An 18,218-nucleotide genomic window follows, 5' to 3' on the forward strand; every position below is an offset into this window, starting at 1 on the left:
TGTATAATTTATAATCACAAGCGGTTTTGCGTCACCGGCTAAATCACACATTGTGATGTGTCGCCAATGCGCTGATGAGGCCAAGGACACAAGTTTGTCACCTTAGCAGCGTTGACAGCGACATCTAAGATGGATTCTAAAAGTGCAGAGAGGAAACAAAACAGACACATGTTCATCTCATGGCATCTGGGGGCCATACGGAGAGCAGCAATGAAGTGTTGGCGGAGCGATTGCGCAACTTCTGACTGGAACTTGGGTCTCACAAAAGGACTCGATGTCTTTTTATACGCCAGGCATTTTGATACATCAGTCTACAATTAAACTAAGACAAATTCGTCCAAAAACGAGTTCGACGACCCTGCCGTAGATAAAGTGAGCACATTTACTTGAAATGTTAAAACATATTAAAGCCGTACGAATGCTGACGAAATGTCGTATCTGGGTCATGTGAGTAAAGGATTATCAAAATAACTCAATAAGCATGTTCACACGAACCCTCAGAGCGGATTTGTGAAACTCATGCTGAAGCAGTGACTGAGGGGAAAGTCAAAGAAGCAACAACAAGAAAAGTGTATTAATATAGAGAGGATGTGAAGGTATTATAAGAGAGTCAGAAAAAGTCCCGAGGCATTTCCTCTTGTGTGACAACAGGAGGAATGAATCCATTTGTGAGTGGCCTTGTTACCGCAACATTGTGTGTTGTTTGTGCACAAGGGCAGGAAACAACCAGAGGGTGGTCTGCTATGGGAGTGGGTGCGGGGATAACCCCAATTCAGAGCGTGACCACTTTAATATGTAGGCCAGCCTTAATGTCATGCGCATGGTTTGGAGGGGTTGCTGGGTGGTGGAGGGGATGGCACGGCATCATGCAGGGGAGAGGGTTCAGAGTTCAACATGCATCGTTTGTGCTCTTGGGAAAGCCTGTTGCAAGTACACACTAGTGTGCTTGGTACACCCGCACAAGCCAATGAGATATGGTGCAAAAGTTGTTTGAAAAAATAAATAATTTAGTCAAGTAAATACTGATTTCATCTTAAGGTGATATGATGCAATTTGTTTCACAATTTAAAACCGTTAAGGTATTGCAACAAGCCTATTTTTTTTTAATATAGTACTTACACAGTGCAGTCCATCGTATGCTGTGTTTGCAAGACAAGCACACCACAGAATGTAGTATAGTTTGTGTTGCCATGGCAACAGAAGTCAGATGGGAGTGATCAAGTCCCATTAGGGTACAGTAGATTACCAGCACACACCAGCCCACAGGGGCTTTGAGGCTGTGACATGCAGGCCTGCTGCTGACACACATACAGCACAGCATGCACGCTTGACGAGGCCCGTCAGTCTGCTTCCACCTCCATGCTGAGCTGAGAGCCAAGCACCGAGCGAGTGTCAGGTTGGAACATGCTACAGCTTCATTAATTTAAAAAAAAAAACAATGTATATTGAGTCTCGCAGCAGGTTGCTGTGACTGAGAGATGGGGAATGCTTGGGTTTTGAACTTGGAAGATCCAGCAAGTCATAATTCTCAAGTTCTGGGTTCGACCCGGCGACGACAGTGCGTCTCTCGTGTGCTGACAAGGGAATGAGAGGGGACAATTTGATCGAGAATGAATCAATCGACCTGAATTGACGCCCACAAAGGCGCATGAGTCTGTTTTTAACTGCACAAAGCTGTGCCTCTATGAAAATAACTAAACTTGGTCAAGCCTGCCATTCCACAGATTCACACCATACCTAATACCAGACGTGCATTTTACATAAAAATAGAGCCCTAAAATTTCACCACCAATAAAATTATGTAGGAACAGAACAACCCAGTGGTTTTCCCAATCCTCAGCTACTGCCTGACTGATAATTGACACGACTAAAAAAAAAAAAAAATCTCAAGATACCGAAGATCTAGCTCTCTTTAAACCTACAGTACAATACAGTTGCTTGAACCGACGGATAATTAAAGATCCAAAGAGAAGCATACGGTCTCACTGAGTGACAGTCAAATGCAATTAAGGCAACAACGTGAAGGAGAAGCGGGAGCTTAATTACCCGACGGCGGACTCCTGCTGTCTGCCCAGCGATTTCTAATGAGCAAAAAAGATATGCACATGTTGCCAGTCAACAATAAATGCTGAAGCAATTATCATACTATTCAATTCTCTAACCCATGTTAGGATCTTGCGGTCCGGGAACAGAACAATGAAATTAAACACCTCTAAGGAATTGGAGACTATTTATTGACTTGGTATTTATAATACACACAGAATATATTTATTTGTGTCTGACATTTGATAACCTGTACCGTGCATAACAATACACACATTGCTGCAGCCTATATCTACTCCGATACATAAATCGGCATGTAACTTGAGCGTGACCGCAGCTGCGATTGCTTTTTTTTTTGCACAAGCAACATGTCTACCAACATGGCAGACATGCTACACTGAGAAAACATTGTTTTGAAATGATTCCCCAAAAACTGTCATTCACATTACTAAAAATTTTGTTAGATACACAAATTAGCCCCCAGTGTTAGGATCTCATAAGCGACACTTGATCAAAGTTTTCAGCGGAAATGTCACATCGAACAGGCTCCTTTTATACCACAAGGAGATCTGCATGGCTTTCTTAAACTCTTTTCAGGAGGGTACTGTATGTTTTTCCTTGTCACAATGCGATGTACGTACATGGTGAGGCTCCTCAGGCGCCTCACCCACAGATGGCATGAACATGTAGCCTGTCATAGAAATAACCACATCTAATCGTCTCGTACACAAAGGATCAAACCTCGAGTTTCCGAAATGACATTTAAAAGCGAACGCCAGCACCACTTAACATTTCCCATACGTATCGATTTACCAAGCCCAGTGATGACCCAGGTCTTGGGGGCGATGTGGTGGGGAATCCCTCTAAGGCACACTGGGGTTGATCATATTGCAAAGATGGCAAAAAGTCATAATCCTGTTTGTAAAAGAGGGCACATACCATGACAAATGTCTTTATATTTGCCTTATAAGGACAGTTTTATTAATGACCTGAAGTTCCTTTACTCATGATATAATCATCTAAGCTGGGCCAAGATCCAAAGCCACTGTTAAGCAAAGCTGCATTTTCTTCAGATGCGTGTGTATTATATTAGCAATAGCAAACAGCGCTAATTTCTGGTTTGCTTGGTAAATATCTATTTGTGAATGATAATGTGAATGAATACTGTGCCACATGCACAGTATTTATTTTCAATTATTAAGGCGTCATTCAGTGTCTTCAATTAATCCATACATGTATTTGGAATGTGGGAGGAGCCTAAAGTACCAGGAGGAAAAACAAGCCAGGGTTCAAACCCAGACCTCAGAAGTGTGAGGTGTCTCGCTGCATTCTAACCTACTCCCTGATGCTTCAATATATAAAAAGAGCCATTCAGCTTGAGTATCTGGTTCCTCTCTAGGCGCGCAGTTTGTAGCCTGACATGAGTCTCGATATGGCGGAATAGCAAACATCCACCAGATGCATGCGAGATGATACGCGGCGTGCCAGTCACACTCCAGCATGGGTGCAATGCGGGAAATTTCGCCCCGCTTGTCACACTTGCCAGTGAGCGTTATTAAACATGTTACCTCACGACCGTCCTCAAGCATATAAATGACCTAAATGACTTTGACCAGCTCCGCCTTTAACCTTTATTCATTGAAAGAAAAAAAGACTTGTCATACGTCAAAGCACGTCACAGATTGCTTGGAATTCTATTCTCGCACGTTTGTCCCAGTGAGCCCCCACCTCAATGGATGGTGTCCCGGGCATCGGGCCACAGGTCTATTGCTGGAGATGTGAACTCTTGGGAATGTCAGGATGTGAACGCTTGGTCACACTACAAGAGGGGAGGATACAAGGAAGAAAACATTTAACAAGAACATATTCCAGAAAGTTGGCTTGTGGTGTATCCAAGTAGTTGGGTCAGCCCGCCCATGGAGTGTGAAAATGAACAACTAAATAAATCCTTTGTTTTCTGCTTGTTTTGGAAAATGGATCTTCAAGTGAGTCATTCTGGATTTTGTCATGTTGTGACTTAAAAGCGAGAGTAGTTGACACAATGGTCGTCACGGCAGAGGTTCTCCACCCAAAATCAAAGTGGAGTCTTCATGTGTATACGTCAATGTTGTTGTTGTTGTTGTGGGGCCATTGTTATTTGTGTTTGGCAATTTGGCTATGAATTCACACATGCACTAATTGAAAAGTTTAATTTGGCATCTTAGTGATGAAGCGCTGCCACCTTGAGTGAAAATAGAAATGATAGTTTGGCTTCATTGGAGTTTGCTTTTACCTTCTCATTGATCTGCTTAAAAACAAACTTGTCATTGAAAAATATCTATTTCAGTAGCTTGTATTGAATATGGCTTGGCAATTCAGGTTTCCATCGTATAGAACCGGAGAGAAACGTAAAATGGTGGCAAAGAAATCTCAACACAGCAGGTGTGCGGAGCTATTTCCTTTCCATTTGAGCGAAGGTGCTCGTTCCCGTCTCCGTCCGGCCCGCCGTGGAGGTGAGAGGTTGGACCGAGGCTGGAGGGCACCCAGTCTGTCCCTCTCGAGGGGGCCAAAGCTTGGGTCCGCCTAATCAGGTTGGCAGATTGACTGACGTCTGGCTGTCCATCAAAGTGTGACCCGGGGCGTACTTTTAATGAGATCCATTCCACATGACAGGCGCCACCTCTCCCTGGGCTGTCTGTCAGGTTGTTGCCTGCATGTGTTGTTGCTTTAGACCGTGTCTTTAGCTCGCTAACAGAACAAGACCGTTGCTGGAGATACTGTACCGTTGAGTGCCAGCAAGTGCAAATGCATAAGGCGCTGAATGCATGCTTTCACTGTATTTGAATTTTACCAACCTATTTTATAGATATATCTGTATCGCTAGTAAAAACACAATATGAGTACTTTTGCCGCCTCTGCGCACGGGACGATGCATAAAAAAACTATATAGCTATTGTCATAATATTTTGTGGAAAAGTGTGGAATGTGGAATTTGATCCTTTTTTTCTGAGTGAGTGGAATGATTCCCCCTGCTACAGCAATCCATCTGTTTCTATAGAGTCCATCAGTGTGCAAGGTCCCTCGTCATTCCATATGAGGCAGAAAGTAGCCTGCTCGCAAAAAAATATAACCCTCCACTGGAGTCACATAAATTTAATTTGAGCAATTTTACACTATTTACAATCAATTGAAAGTCTCTAAAAGATTGTCCAACCCGATTATCCTATGGTGTTGAGTGTTTTTTGTTGTTGTTTTTATTAGCCCTGTCCCAGAAACAGAATGGTACATGCTTACATCCTAAGCAGGTTACCCACATATCAATAATTGAGCTGATAAAGACAATTTTTAGGATTGATTATCGGTTACGTCTAAACGATAATCCTGACTGATTATCATCATGGTGTGGAGTGTGGTCAGCCTGACTTTTTTTTTTGAGGCTGACCTCAAACCCGTTTAATATTTAAAATGACAAATCTTTATGTGTGGCCAACAACACTGAACAGTTGCATGAGTTACAATGTTACTTTTCAATTTATCTTTCGTTACCAGTTCAACCTTGCCGGAGGTCTGCATTCTACCAAGTGCTATTCTAGTTTGGTGTGAAAAAAACCCCAGCTGTACGTACCGTTTGTAAGCGCTGACAGGTAGCACAAACAAAGCAAACATGCTGATCATTGTGCAACAGCGGTGAAATCTTACCCCAACGTTTGCGGTGGCCCAAAGTATCTAGTTAACTGCTCAATCTGTCAAGAATGCTTTGGGATGCGAGTCCTGATGTGGAATGCGTATGTGCGCGGGCCAATATCCATCATGCATCTTGAAGAAAGTGGCCAAAGCATCCAAGCCTTGGCCCCGCCGTTTCCACCGGATGGTTTGCATCAGAAACACATCGAGCTTGGAGCTTGTGCAACCTCTGTCACGCATCTTTTAGAAGTCCTCCAAACAAAAGAGACTGTTGTAGAAACAATTCAACACATTTTGGGGGTTTCCTTCACTAAGATGCAATAGAGTGAGCAATTATGTTAAGACTCTAAACGATATTCTCATGTTTCTGATTGACTGCCATTGACTTTTTCAAAATATCCTGAGTATTTAAAGCTCCACCTTTGTGTTTGTGGAAAATTGAAGATTGTGATTTTGCTTATACTGTTCGCAATGTCATTTGAAAGGAAAAGAAAGAAAAGACAGCACAAACAAACAAAAACTCTTTCCACCTCTGAGTGCGTCATTGACTTTTTTCCCGAGCTCCATAACATGGACGGACTCGGGACGCAAGACTTTGAATAAATCAAGTAATGAACCGTGGATGATGAACATACGGTTCATTAACTTCAATTACCCTTTCTAGTCCTTTAATGATGTCATGAACAAAAAGGATATGGATGTGATATTTTTACCCTCCTCTGATCAAATTCAGCCAAAGTTCCGATGATCAGATGTCTGCAAAACAATATACATTTGAGCAAATATCTGCCAAATGTGTTTTGCAAGATGGGAAAGCAGGTGATAAGAGCGAAGGACTGACAGGGAACAGTTGCGACGCCCCTTATTGCGTTAATTCAATTGACAGCTAAGCCACAAAGAGGGACGTTGTCGAAACGATGCGTTTGATGCATCACACTGTCTCCAGACGGTCTGCGGGGGATTCTTTGAACAGATGTCCCGGCAGATTTGCTCGCTTTCTCTACAGCCATTGTTTGGAAATGTTATTTAAATTGTAGGGTGATTCTAGAATTTAGAAAGTCTTGACGAAAAGAACAAATAGGTTAGTGATGCTATTTCTGCTGAGTCAGAATTTTTTTTTGTAAATATATTAATAAGTGACCAAGCTATTTGATGTTTTCAATAACATTCAGGAATCAAACAAGTGTATGTTTTTGTATTTTGTGCAAGGATTTTTATTTCATGGGAGTTGGAAGAAAAAATAATTCCCAAATTCCCCAATGAGCCCGTTGTCGTCGCTACAGCTGCTTTGACAGTACTTTGAAAAGTCCCGTTCGCGCCCGCACGAAGCATCTCCGGATGTTCTCGCCTCCTCCTCTGCACTGCACGCGAGCCAGTTTGTTGCAAGATGGACTTGATTAGTTTGAATGTGATTTATGCGTGCGGCTGGCAGCTGATTAGGAGTCTGGGCAGAAGCTGTAATTGCACGAAATAACTCGGCGCGAAGATTCAAAGAGAAATGTGTTGCAGAAATCAAACCGTTACCAAAAATAAAACGTGTTTTAGATTCAATATGCATTGTGTCACTCGTTTAATTGCTTTTGCTGTCATGCATGCTTGACTTTCTCTACACACATACGCAGACACACACAGACACATACACTGTTTGGTCTCCATCGCTCCTATGTCATTTTGAATTCTCTAGCCACCTGTTTCAGGGACTCATCCGACCAAGTGATGACAGGAAGATGAGACTGGGGGCTTGGGGGGGTGGGACAATGGGGTGTTCACAGTCCAGTCCAGGGATGTTTTTATATGGGGTGGGGGTCACACGAGATTTTAGGACTCTGTTGTTGCTTTCAGTGGTAAATATTTATATATGCATTTCTAGAACATACAGTAAATCTAAAACATTCAATTAAAAAACATTCATTACGGCAGTAACCAGTCCCGTCCCTATAGGGGGCCATAGGGGGCCGTGCCCACCCAGCAAAATGCTTGTAGACTGGCACTCGTGACAGTCACATCAGCTTGCGTTACTTAATGTCGCAAAACTCTAATCAGTTGTCACCCAATTGGATTTGGACAGCTCCTCAACAAATCAGAACAATCGGCCGAATATTTTGTCATTTCTAAGCATATGTATGTATGCAAATGGGTCATACTTGCCAGCATTCGTCGCAAAGACTACTGACTGGGAACACGTGACAAAACAACAAACTTTCTTCCACTTCAGTTCACTTCAATTCACTAAAAGCTATAACGCAAAGCCAAAAGGTCAACATATGAAGAGAATTAACTCCACGAGTTGGAGTTTTTCACAAAGGTGCCCCTTCCTGTCCAGTCTGTGCAGTTTAAACAAAAAGCAAAGTCATTTCCTCGCTCTGTCTTCAGTCAGGAACCTGCGGTCCAATGCTCGTGAAGAATGACACTGACAGACCGCTGCCTCAGGAGGCCCCATGTCAACACTGCAGCTACATGGGAAAACTGTTCAATGGCAGCATGGCACCTTCATCCGCAAAGTCGCTCTTATTGCTGCTGCGGGGATGTGCAATAATAAGCACAGGCTTTAGAGAGGCGGGGGGCTGATGTAACACGAAACACGGCCTCCTCGGTTTGATCACCGCCGAGAAAATCCAGCAGCCGAGCCGAAAGGAGGGATCAGACCCAACGGAGCCTGTTGGGAAACGGCTTTAATTCATCCCAACTCATCCCTCCACAGCTGCCCTTTTCCTCTCTGAGCTGGTGAGCAGGAGACGTAAACCAGATACAAAGAGATGAACTTGTGTCATTCAAAAGTCAAGAAAAACGGGGTGTGGGGGCAAGTCAAAGTCAAAGTCAAAGTCAGCTTTATTGTCAATTTCTCCACATGCCAAAGACACACAAAGAAACCAAAATTTCGTTCCCCCCTATCCCACGGTGACAAGACATGGCCCACAATAGACAATCAAGTAAACAAGTAAACAACAGCGTGCTGAATAAATAATGAATAAATAACACAACGAATAAATAAATAAATAAATAAATAAATGAGACAACCGTCTCATTTTTAACCATGCAAAGATCCAGCTGAGTCATATAGAGATCGATAGGGAACAAATAGGAGCAGAAATGTATGACAATAAGACAAATCCAGATTAGGAATGCAAACCGTGCAAAAAAAGTACAAAACAGCAATTTTGTACAAAAAAAGTCCATTTGAAACCTGCGCCCAATTAGTCCGTTAAATTGAGATTCTTCTGTTATCATCAATTCCACTGGAGTTTCAGACAGAACAAGCAGGACTATACAATATGATTGGAGAAGCGTCTATATGTAGATGTTGGAGTGGGTTTCATAATATCACCTTCTTTTAGCTCATCGGTACAACACTAATATTTGTCATTCTAGGAGAGGGATAAATATAAAGAGACAGACTACCATTCCTAATCAAATTTGCACGGCGACTCAGTGCCAAGTGAAGCACTACAACGTCACCAATTCCAGAGTAATTAAAAGCTAGCAAAGTTTCAGTCAAACCCAAGTTTCTCCACTCTGACAGAGAGGTAAGACTTCTCAGAAGTGCGGCGTTATCTTTTTCCCATTTAAATGCTAATGAGCGAGCTGCCATCACAGTCAAAGTGCTGCGGAAACCGTGTGAATATTTCATATCTTATCGCGGCGAAAAAAAAATGGTAACAGCACTCACCACTGAGGTGGAGGGAGAAATGCGTGTTCCTCTCATTAATTTCTACACCGTGGCAGCATTCGAGACCATTGTGTAACTTCACACCACCTGCATCGCTCAGCTCACCCACTTCAGTTTGACAAGCAGCTAATTGCTTCCCCATCATATCATTCATTTCATAGGATGACATTTTCTTTACATTAGCACCCAAGTGCATCCTGCGCTTATTACAGAATCGCAACCCACTTTAGGGCATACGGTAAAAGTGATAATAATTATACAGTGTTTTACCTCATTTGCCCTAAAGCAAAGCCTTTTTAATGTAGATCAGCATACCTTGGTGGAAGTGTCATATCTAGTATGGGTTATTTGAAATTCTAAGCCAGAAAGAAAAGAATGCAGGCAATTGCTCTTTAGGAGGATATAATGTACATTTTAAATGACTTGTATACAAAGAGTTTGGTCTTTTCGGAGCCTGTGCAGCCATCCAGTATTTAATCACACCATTTCTGAAACTCAGTGGAATGCCCAAATAAATAAATACATTTATTTTTAAGGTCACTCTTTGTTTGACCTTCTGCCCTCTGGGAAGAGGTACAGGAGCCTGCGCTCCCGCACCACCAGACTCGCCAACAGCTTCTTTCTCCAGGCTGCTTCTGCGTAGCGTGCGGCACTGTTGCACTATTTTCTGGACTGTTTGCTGTACGCTCATTTGCTCCTTTTTGCTCCTCTTATTTATTTATTTGTTGTGTTATTTATTCATTATTTATTCAGCACGCTGTTGTTGACTTGTTTACTTGATTGTCTATTGTGGGCCATGTCTTGTCACCGTGCGATAGGGGGGAACGAAATTTCGGTTTCTTTGTGTGTCTTTGGCTTGTGGAGAAATTGACAATAAAACTGACTTTGACTAAATAAATAAATAAATAAATAAATAAATAAATAAATAAATAAATAAATAAATAACGACCACTCCAGGGTGTAGCCACCATCCGTCCAAAGTCACTCGGCTAAGGCTCTAGCTCACCTCTGACCCAATAGCAAAACAGCGCTATTGAAAATAGATGGGTGCAAAACGAAGGCCTGAAGTTGATCTTTGTCTCATTTTATTATAAGCATGTTGGGCAACTAGGAACTCTTTTATATCATTTTTTAAAATTGTGCCGCTGAGGCGTTGACATAATCTCAGCAATTTTTCCTCCTCCTCCTTAGATGGCCCTTGTATTAAAAAAGAAAAGAAAAGGAGCAGCACTGGAAGGGGAAACAATGGAAAAGCATGAGGGACTTATAAGAAGGCAGGCAGGCAGGCGCTCCTCGAAGCCAGGATGCAATAATTGCTTTCCTCTTGTCTCACGCAAGTGACAGATGGCGAGACCACCGGAGGACCGAATGTGGGAATAATATTGTTGATTAAAAAAGAAATACAGCAAGAAGTAACATGCAGCTGTTGGCACGGGGAGAAAAGGGAGAGGGGGAAACTGAGAAAAAGGCAAAAAATGATACCATTTCAACTTAGCCAGGACTGGAACTGAGAAGTTTTGGGAAGGAGATTGAACTGTCTGTTATTTATTCCCGCTCGCATCCGGACGGAACCGAGCAGGGTTACGGATATATGTGAGAAAGCGGCTATTTGTTTGGGCGACGGGACCACCCTTCAAAAGCAAACGCCCACCTGCATGTGTTCTGCTTTTTTGCGTGTTGGCGTGCGACCGAGCGTGATGACTTTTCAAGATCAGCCGAGATTCCAAGAAGAAGAGAACATATCAATACCTCCTCCTGCTGAGCCCAGTGCGTGAAACAGTGTGTGCGCGTGTGTGTTGGAGAAAGTGTTTCACACAAGTCTTTGATGGCATCGAGGGAAATTTAACACATTTAATGGCAAACATGATGCAGAGCTCGTTTTTTTTTTTTTTTTTTTTGCATTCTCTGCTGTGAGCATCAAAGTGAAGAGCAACAATTTCATCACTGTCCCTGCTAGACATTTTTCAAAATGATACTTGTATAAATTATGTCACCACTGTAAAATCATTACACCGTCCTTTGCAGTTATCAAATTAGCCTTTGCATCCGGCAACCTTTCATCGGATCCATCGAGTCCAAATGGCAAATGTTTGAAACCCAAGCTAGAGTACGACACATTTATGGAATAATAAGCATGCGTCATCTGCTTTGTGTGCTGACGGGCTGAGAAGCAAAATAAGCCAGTGTGATCAGGCGAGGGATGGAGTGAGATTAAAAGATTTAAGGCTCCATTTGTTCATGAATATCTGAGGCCAGGGCCAGAGAATGGCAGGCAGATTCTGGAGGTGTTGGGAAGAAATGGACCTCATATGCATCTGGTCAGTGTTCACAGTTTATATGGACGACATCATGTCACATCATAATTCAGCGCATATGACCTGTGTTGAACGTGAGAATATTGCATCAGTCAAACGAAACCATTGCCGGAACACAAACGAGTCCCACGAGTTCCGCGCTAAATGCGTGTTTATCCTGCAATGAAGTCATTAGAAGAATATTTTAATTAGAAACGTTGCGTTATTTGAAACACTGAAATGCCCCGTGCTCGTTTTTACGCCATTCGTTGACGCTTGAACTGTCTAATTGCTAATGACAGAGACAAAACGCAGGAGGAAATTTGAACAAATGGCTTTTGAGCCTCTGGTTTGGCCACGCCGTCTCATTTCAACACTCTGCCACCTTCTGGAGCCCACATCATAATGACTTGTTATTCACAGGGAGGTTCAGTTTCACCAAATAGTTTGAACACTGATTTTAGGTTAGAAGATATGACCATGGATTTTGACATTGCTACCTTATGTCCCAAAGAGTTTATTTTAAATATTTGGAATGCAGATTTGCTTTTACATAAATAAATGTCAATAAATAGACAATTGACAATTTTCTTCCCCCTGGAGTACAAGAAAACACACTGCAGTCTTGTTATATTTTTAATTTTGGGGCGGATGGTAGGTGCACTCCCCCATGGGTGTGTCCACGCCCTGAGGGTGGTGGGGGTCTCCTCTATCCACCTGCACACGCCGCTTCCCAGCCACTTGAGCGCTGGGAGCTCGTCTGTCTCGTAGCCTCGCTCCTTTTGGATCAACTCATTCGTTTTCTTTTGCATCGCGGTGGAAAGTACACAACTATTAACGGAAGGCGCTTGAACTTAAGACGGTTAAGTTCAATTGAATCCATCCGAGTTTTGTTAGTCGGAATAACCGAGCGCGATCTGCGGAGGGCACACGACTGCGTGCGCCCGCCCGCCCGCGCACAGACGCTCCGAGGACCACCGGAGGCTGCTGGATGCTTGTACAATTTTTGGACCGCTTCTATCGCGAACTGCATTGGACTTAACTAAACGCAAGGTAAAAAGACAATAAGAGTGGGTCGTTTTTGTGTGTTATGTGTCGCGAATCGTGGAGCTTTGAGGCAGATGCGCCCTTTTCATCAACGCGCGTCTGCCCGTGCGGAGAAAATAGTATGCATGCGCGCCACGCCATAAATCATATTTATATTACAAGTTTAGTCCTTTACTTGGTCCCGGAGAAGCCTTTCAACGTTTATCCTAAGCAACAGGCTCCTCTGTTTTTATACATTAATTCAAGTGCACTTAATTTACTATACCAGAGCTAATGACACAGGTCCTCGGTTTACGACGTTGCACACCCATTGCCAAAATGTTGTTTTTCTTTTTATGAATTAATGAGCTCCACATTGTCAGTTTGAGGCAATGGCTGTGGTTGTGCCCATTGTTCTTTTATTCCTCCACCAGTCATCAAATCCCTCTATCCTGTTTTCTCTCAATCTACCCTCCACTATTCTTCCCATCTTAACCAATTTGCCCCCAGTTCCTGGGGCTGCCAAGTCCTTGCTCATCTGTGCTTCATTTGGTGTTCTTGGAGTTGGCGTTATAAAACAAATAACTGATTTGATTTGATTTGATTTGATGTGTTGAAATGGTGTCCGTCATCCACACACAAAAAAACAAAAATAAACAATTAGCCTCACTTGGTGACATATGGTTCAAAGCCTGGTCACTTTTCATAATCTCGATTAAAAGGTCTGCTTTGGAGTTTTGCCTCAAGGCCTTCGGCATGGAACTTGATCTTAAACCCTGACTGACAGTTTGACCTCAGACTGCAGACCCATGTCTAAGAGTCTCAGTGTCTGTGTGTCTCGCTGTCGTGCCAACGTAAATTATAGCTCCCAGTGCCGAGGTACACTTGTTTTATTGTCTCCTCGTCCTCCACAGCGACTTGCCACGCTGCATTTGGACACTGTCCACCAAGCCAACATTTGGAGCCCTTGCAACTGCTAAAGAAACACAACCAAAAATGCGGTGCTTGATATGATGTCACACTTTATTGCAGCAGGTTTGTTTGCGAGACATAGTGCAGGGAGCAGCGGGAAGCGCTGTGGGTGGTTGGAGCGGAGAGAAGCTCTTTGTAAGTGAGAGCTTCATCCCAGAATGTAACCGCAGCCATTGAAACCCAAGATGTTGGCAATCCTCCACCTGAAGTTTTGAAAAAATAAAAAATAAATACACTGGTGTCCAGCGACAAATATGCAAGCCGTAAAAAGAAATCCGTATCGAAACTAGAGTCGAAACATTTGTCGGTCAAATTTAAACTGTAATGTACAGTAATGAAATTTCAAGTGATGTCATGTTACTGCTGTCTGATGTCCGTCCATCTCTGTCCCTCAGCTCCCGGACTCTCCTCCCTATCGGTTTGAAAGAGACAATGTTGTGGGACAGCCTGTGCTGTCTGCTGGCCCTGCTGGGCTTGTCATCGGCGGGGCTGCCTCCGGCCCTGGAGCCTCTGTCCGCCCCCAGGATCTTCCTGTCCTTCAAAGGTGAGTCTTCATCGCTGTGTTGGCGTGAGATGCTACGCTGGGCTATTTTTAGGGCTTGAGCACCAGGCGGTGTGAAAGCCTACTTGGAATTGTGATGTTTATGATTCAATGGCCTTTTTGAGGACCCTTAACATACTCATGGTTAAGTCAGTGTAACCTATAGAAAATATTTGCATGCTGCCCCCTCACTCAAAACTTTCCACACCAAAAAAAAAAGACATTTCTGCCAGCAGTTTTACCAGTCAACATGAAATTGAATGGAAAATGTTTATCATGACAGAAATTCCCAAGGATGCATGCGTGAAATTGAACAGGAAGTTGGACATTTTGGATTGAAGCAGTGGTAATTACTTTTAAAAACTCCTACAAGGGAATTCAAACAAAAAGGGTCTTCTTGCAGCTTTATATACAATAGAATCACTTCTATGTATTTGTTTATGTTATTGGTGCCAGTAGAGTTGAAGGCTTGACAAGCATTTGTGTTTCAGTGCAGTTCTTGGATGACTAGTCAGATGTTGTTGATGCTCCTTTTGAAAGCTAAAGAATATGGTATAGACCCCGTCCTTTTTTTTTCCCTTTTTCTTTTTTTTTTTTTTTTTTAATGGCCTGACCGCTATTAGTTGTCCAAACAGGCCTTTGTGTGGCCTCGGCTCCCTTCTGAAATCAAGTCCGATTTCACACTTGGCTGGGCCCTCACTCAGGCCGACATCCAACATGTTATGAATGTTTGCCAGTTGCCACATGAGACCCTTTCAGTGTGAGTGTGTGTGCGTGCGTGTGTTTGTGTGTGTAAGTCTCCTGTTAAAATGGGCTTCAGTGTTGTAGTGATGTGTGGCAGACTGCATTTTGTTGATCGAGTGTGGGGTAAAATTGACATTAAAAAGCATTCATGTCTTTTTATCATTTAATATTAGATGGCAGGCAAGAAAGGTCATTATTTTCTTCCTCAGGACAATCAAACTCATTTTGACTAAATAAACAGTGCAAATGCTGCTTGTTGCAAAGTCATGCACATATTGTCAAATACCCCAAAATTGACAGAATCTGTCACAATCAATTAATTGATTACCATATTCATTTTTTTTGCTCATGTTATCCCTCCCTGTCTCTATTTTTATTTATTTTTTTGCTTACTTTGTTTTTGCCCTCTTCATCCATCGCGTCCTATTGTGTGCCGCTACTACTCGCGCATGTACACAGTTGGAAAGAGATCATCTATTTGTCCTTTACGTATCATCAATTTCCGTTTTGTTTTTTAATTAGTTTGAGACTTTATGCATCGCGGAGCAACCTCACATAGATCGAAATGCCCATAAGCTGTGCGCTGACTAATTGTATTGGTTTTTGCACCACGCTGATGGGAATAGCTCTTAGAGGCGCTTTTATTCATTTTTAATGAGCTAGCGTACTGAACTAAATAATGGGGCATGAGCTTTCACAATTGCTTTTAGATGCTAGTTCCATATTTGGGTGCAATAAATATGACTAAGCTTGCTGTGGGATTTTTTTTAACGTTTTGATCGTAAAACCTTTGTCCCTTTTATTTGCTAAAAAAAAAAAAAAAAGGACATTGACAGTGAATCCAAACTGTCCATTTGAACCTGCCTTAGTAAAACCAAAAGGACAAAAACGTTCTTGTTCAAAGTCAAAACCCATCCCAAAGCCTGGCGGCCCTTTATGAGGAGAGCTCGTAAAAACCTGAAGGCCTTGTTTTAAACTAACAATGATCATTTAGTCTCAGCTTGCAAAACTTTAAGCGCAGGCTGTTATTAAGTAGCGCCACACAAAGGGCTAAAGGAATGTCCATTCAGCGCAAGGCAGGGATAGATCATCAACTCAAATCCCGGCGGGTTCTAACAAAGGTGCAAATGCATCCCTCGGGCTCTGGTCTCAGGCTTCGTTGATTTGAGATTACATGAAGCGATCACACATTGAAGAACCACATTGATGTGCAGTTATGGAGGTGTGTACCACAAAAACAAAAGATCCTGGCTTAAGTTAGCTTCTCCGTATTTACCTTGAAAGCAGCTCTATAATCGCACACTATTTTAGTGCACAAAAATTGGCCGAGGTTGTGACCCTGGGAACAGAAGCCCGTCAGAGTCGAGGTTAACTGCTCTCAAACTATGGGAGAGTGGCAACATATTAACAAGTAATAGCTTGTTACTCTAATCCTTGGGCCACATTTGAAAGTGTTTAGCCTTGTTTTTCCTCCCAGCGTCTTTGGTCGACAAGGGGAACACCTGGCTACAAGGTTGGCCTGCCTGAGAAAAGATCCAACTATATGGGACTTGATCATTTTGACTTAAGTGTGCAACAGATTTGTTGGCCAAACCGTAAAAGAAATTGCGATTTTTTTAAAAATAAAAACATAGCACATTTTAAAAATAAAAGCATGATATATGTGAGCGTCTGGGTGTGAGCTGTAGCCTACAGAAGTTCCTTGCAAATGTTTTGGTTTGGGATTTGTGTGTTTGACTGTTGGTTCTGTTCAATAAACGATGTCTCTTCTATTCCACAAGCGAGAGCTTTATATTAGGTACACTTGCACACTTCAATAAAGTTGTATTGTTTTGTATTGTACTGTCCATAAGTCTGCCTTGATAAAGATGATAATACAACATTTTCAGAGACAGATATTTTTTTCCAGTTTCCAGTGATGCACTACTTCGTTTTATTGTCCCTTTTGTGTCGCTAAAAAGCCAAAGGAATATTGCAGACGCAGATGTGCATGTGTTGCGCATTAGCGCAGCAACTGGACTGTTGACGAGATGCTAAATGCGATCATTCCGTCAGTGCATTGTCGTCCTAATCCATAAATCCTCGTGTCACTCAGTAATGCAATGTCATGTAATTGATTGCCCGTGTCATCGGGCAGCATGGCCCGCTAAAGTGTATTGCCCTCGCTAAACCTAATGAGACAGGACAATGAGTGACTGTGGCGCTATGACGGTAGCAAGAGTAGAAGGCTATTAAATGTACTGTCTCATTGAATCATTTTATTTTTAATGTCATTTTAAATGTTATAGCCAAGATTATCAGTTGTGAATTGACAGTTACATGGTACATTTATGTGGATTTTAGATAGTAATTATTATAATTTAGATATTATTTTAAAGACAAAAGTATGTCGTAATTGCCCTTTCGAAAAGTGCTTCCTGATTTTTTTTAATTGATCTGAATGCTTCATTTTTTTAATTGAACCAGCCAGTTTTTTTGTAATTTATTAATCTGCACCTCATCAGTTTGATGAGAAGTAAACATGTAAACAAACAAAAAATCCTATTTATTGCACAGGGTACATGACTCAGCTCACTCTGCATTGTCTAGTAGTTTGTGGCCATCCTCCTGCCAGCTTACATTTCTCTCCCGCCCCCCCAATTGGATTCAGGAGCACAAATGTCAGCCTTTCCAATTCAGCTTTTGGCAAATAACTCGTCATGTTTTTTTGGACAAGTTTCCCCTGCTATCCTCCCCCCAGCTGGCGTTGTACCTGTCGGCGTCAACACGGTGGTCCAAAACTGTCCATGCTTTCCCTTCCCTTTTAAATCCCCATTAGTGAATGTCAAGGCCCTGAAACATGTTCCCACACAGCAACACTGTGGCACGCAAGCCTGCAGCAGTTATCACAAGACTTTGCTACTTTATCTCCGGAGATGCTGCTGGAGGAGAAAAAAGAGGAGGAGGAGGAGGAGGAGGAGGAGGAGTGCAGCACCGCATCCCCAACAACCTCCACTCTTGCTGGATGCATGCTGTCAAACTATGATTATTCACAAGACAGAAAAAGGAGGCGACAGTGCTAAATATAGTGTCCTCGCTGTCTGCTTCTTTCTGTTTTTTTTTTTTTCACTGCTTCGTCAGCAGCGTGCACCCACGCCTCCTGCTCCTTGGCGAGCCCCACCCACGTCCTGGGTACGCTTTTTGTGCCAAGCTGAGCTGTCCTAGCAGGAGGAGATTTCCAAAGAGTGTGATTGAAATGGTTACTAGGTGCAACAATGGCTCAGATTGG

The 18,218-nt window shown here is 42.6% G+C and overlaps 1 protein-coding gene across 2 annotated transcripts in view; it reads left to right on the forward strand.

The window, feature by feature from the left end:
- sema3fa (sema domain, immunoglobulin domain (Ig), short basic domain, secreted, (semaphorin) 3Fa) overlaps positions 1–18,218 on the forward strand; it is a 61,228-nt gene that overhangs the window by 11,502 nt on the left and 31,508 nt on the right. Inside the window, exons 1-2 of one of the 2 annotated variants that reach the window (XM_088390296.1) lie at positions 12,408–12,720; positions 14,061–14,209. In XM_088390296.1, the coding sequence (XP_088246422.1) occupies positions 14,098–14,209 (112 nt within the window). In that variant the 5' untranslated portion in view covers positions 12,408–12,720; positions 14,061–14,097. Of the gene's footprint in view, positions 1–12,407; positions 12,721–14,060; positions 14,210–18,218 lie in introns of those variants that run through there. The other variant, XM_088390295.1, reaches the window with a different exon arrangement.

Source organism: Syngnathus floridae, chromosome 11 (genome assembly GCF_059516105.1).
Source record: "Syngnathus floridae isolate MCC-2025c chromosome 11, RoL_Sflo_1.0, whole genome shotgun sequence".
Taxonomy (NCBI): domain Eukaryota; kingdom Metazoa; phylum Chordata; class Actinopteri; order Syngnathiformes; family Syngnathidae; genus Syngnathus; species Syngnathus floridae.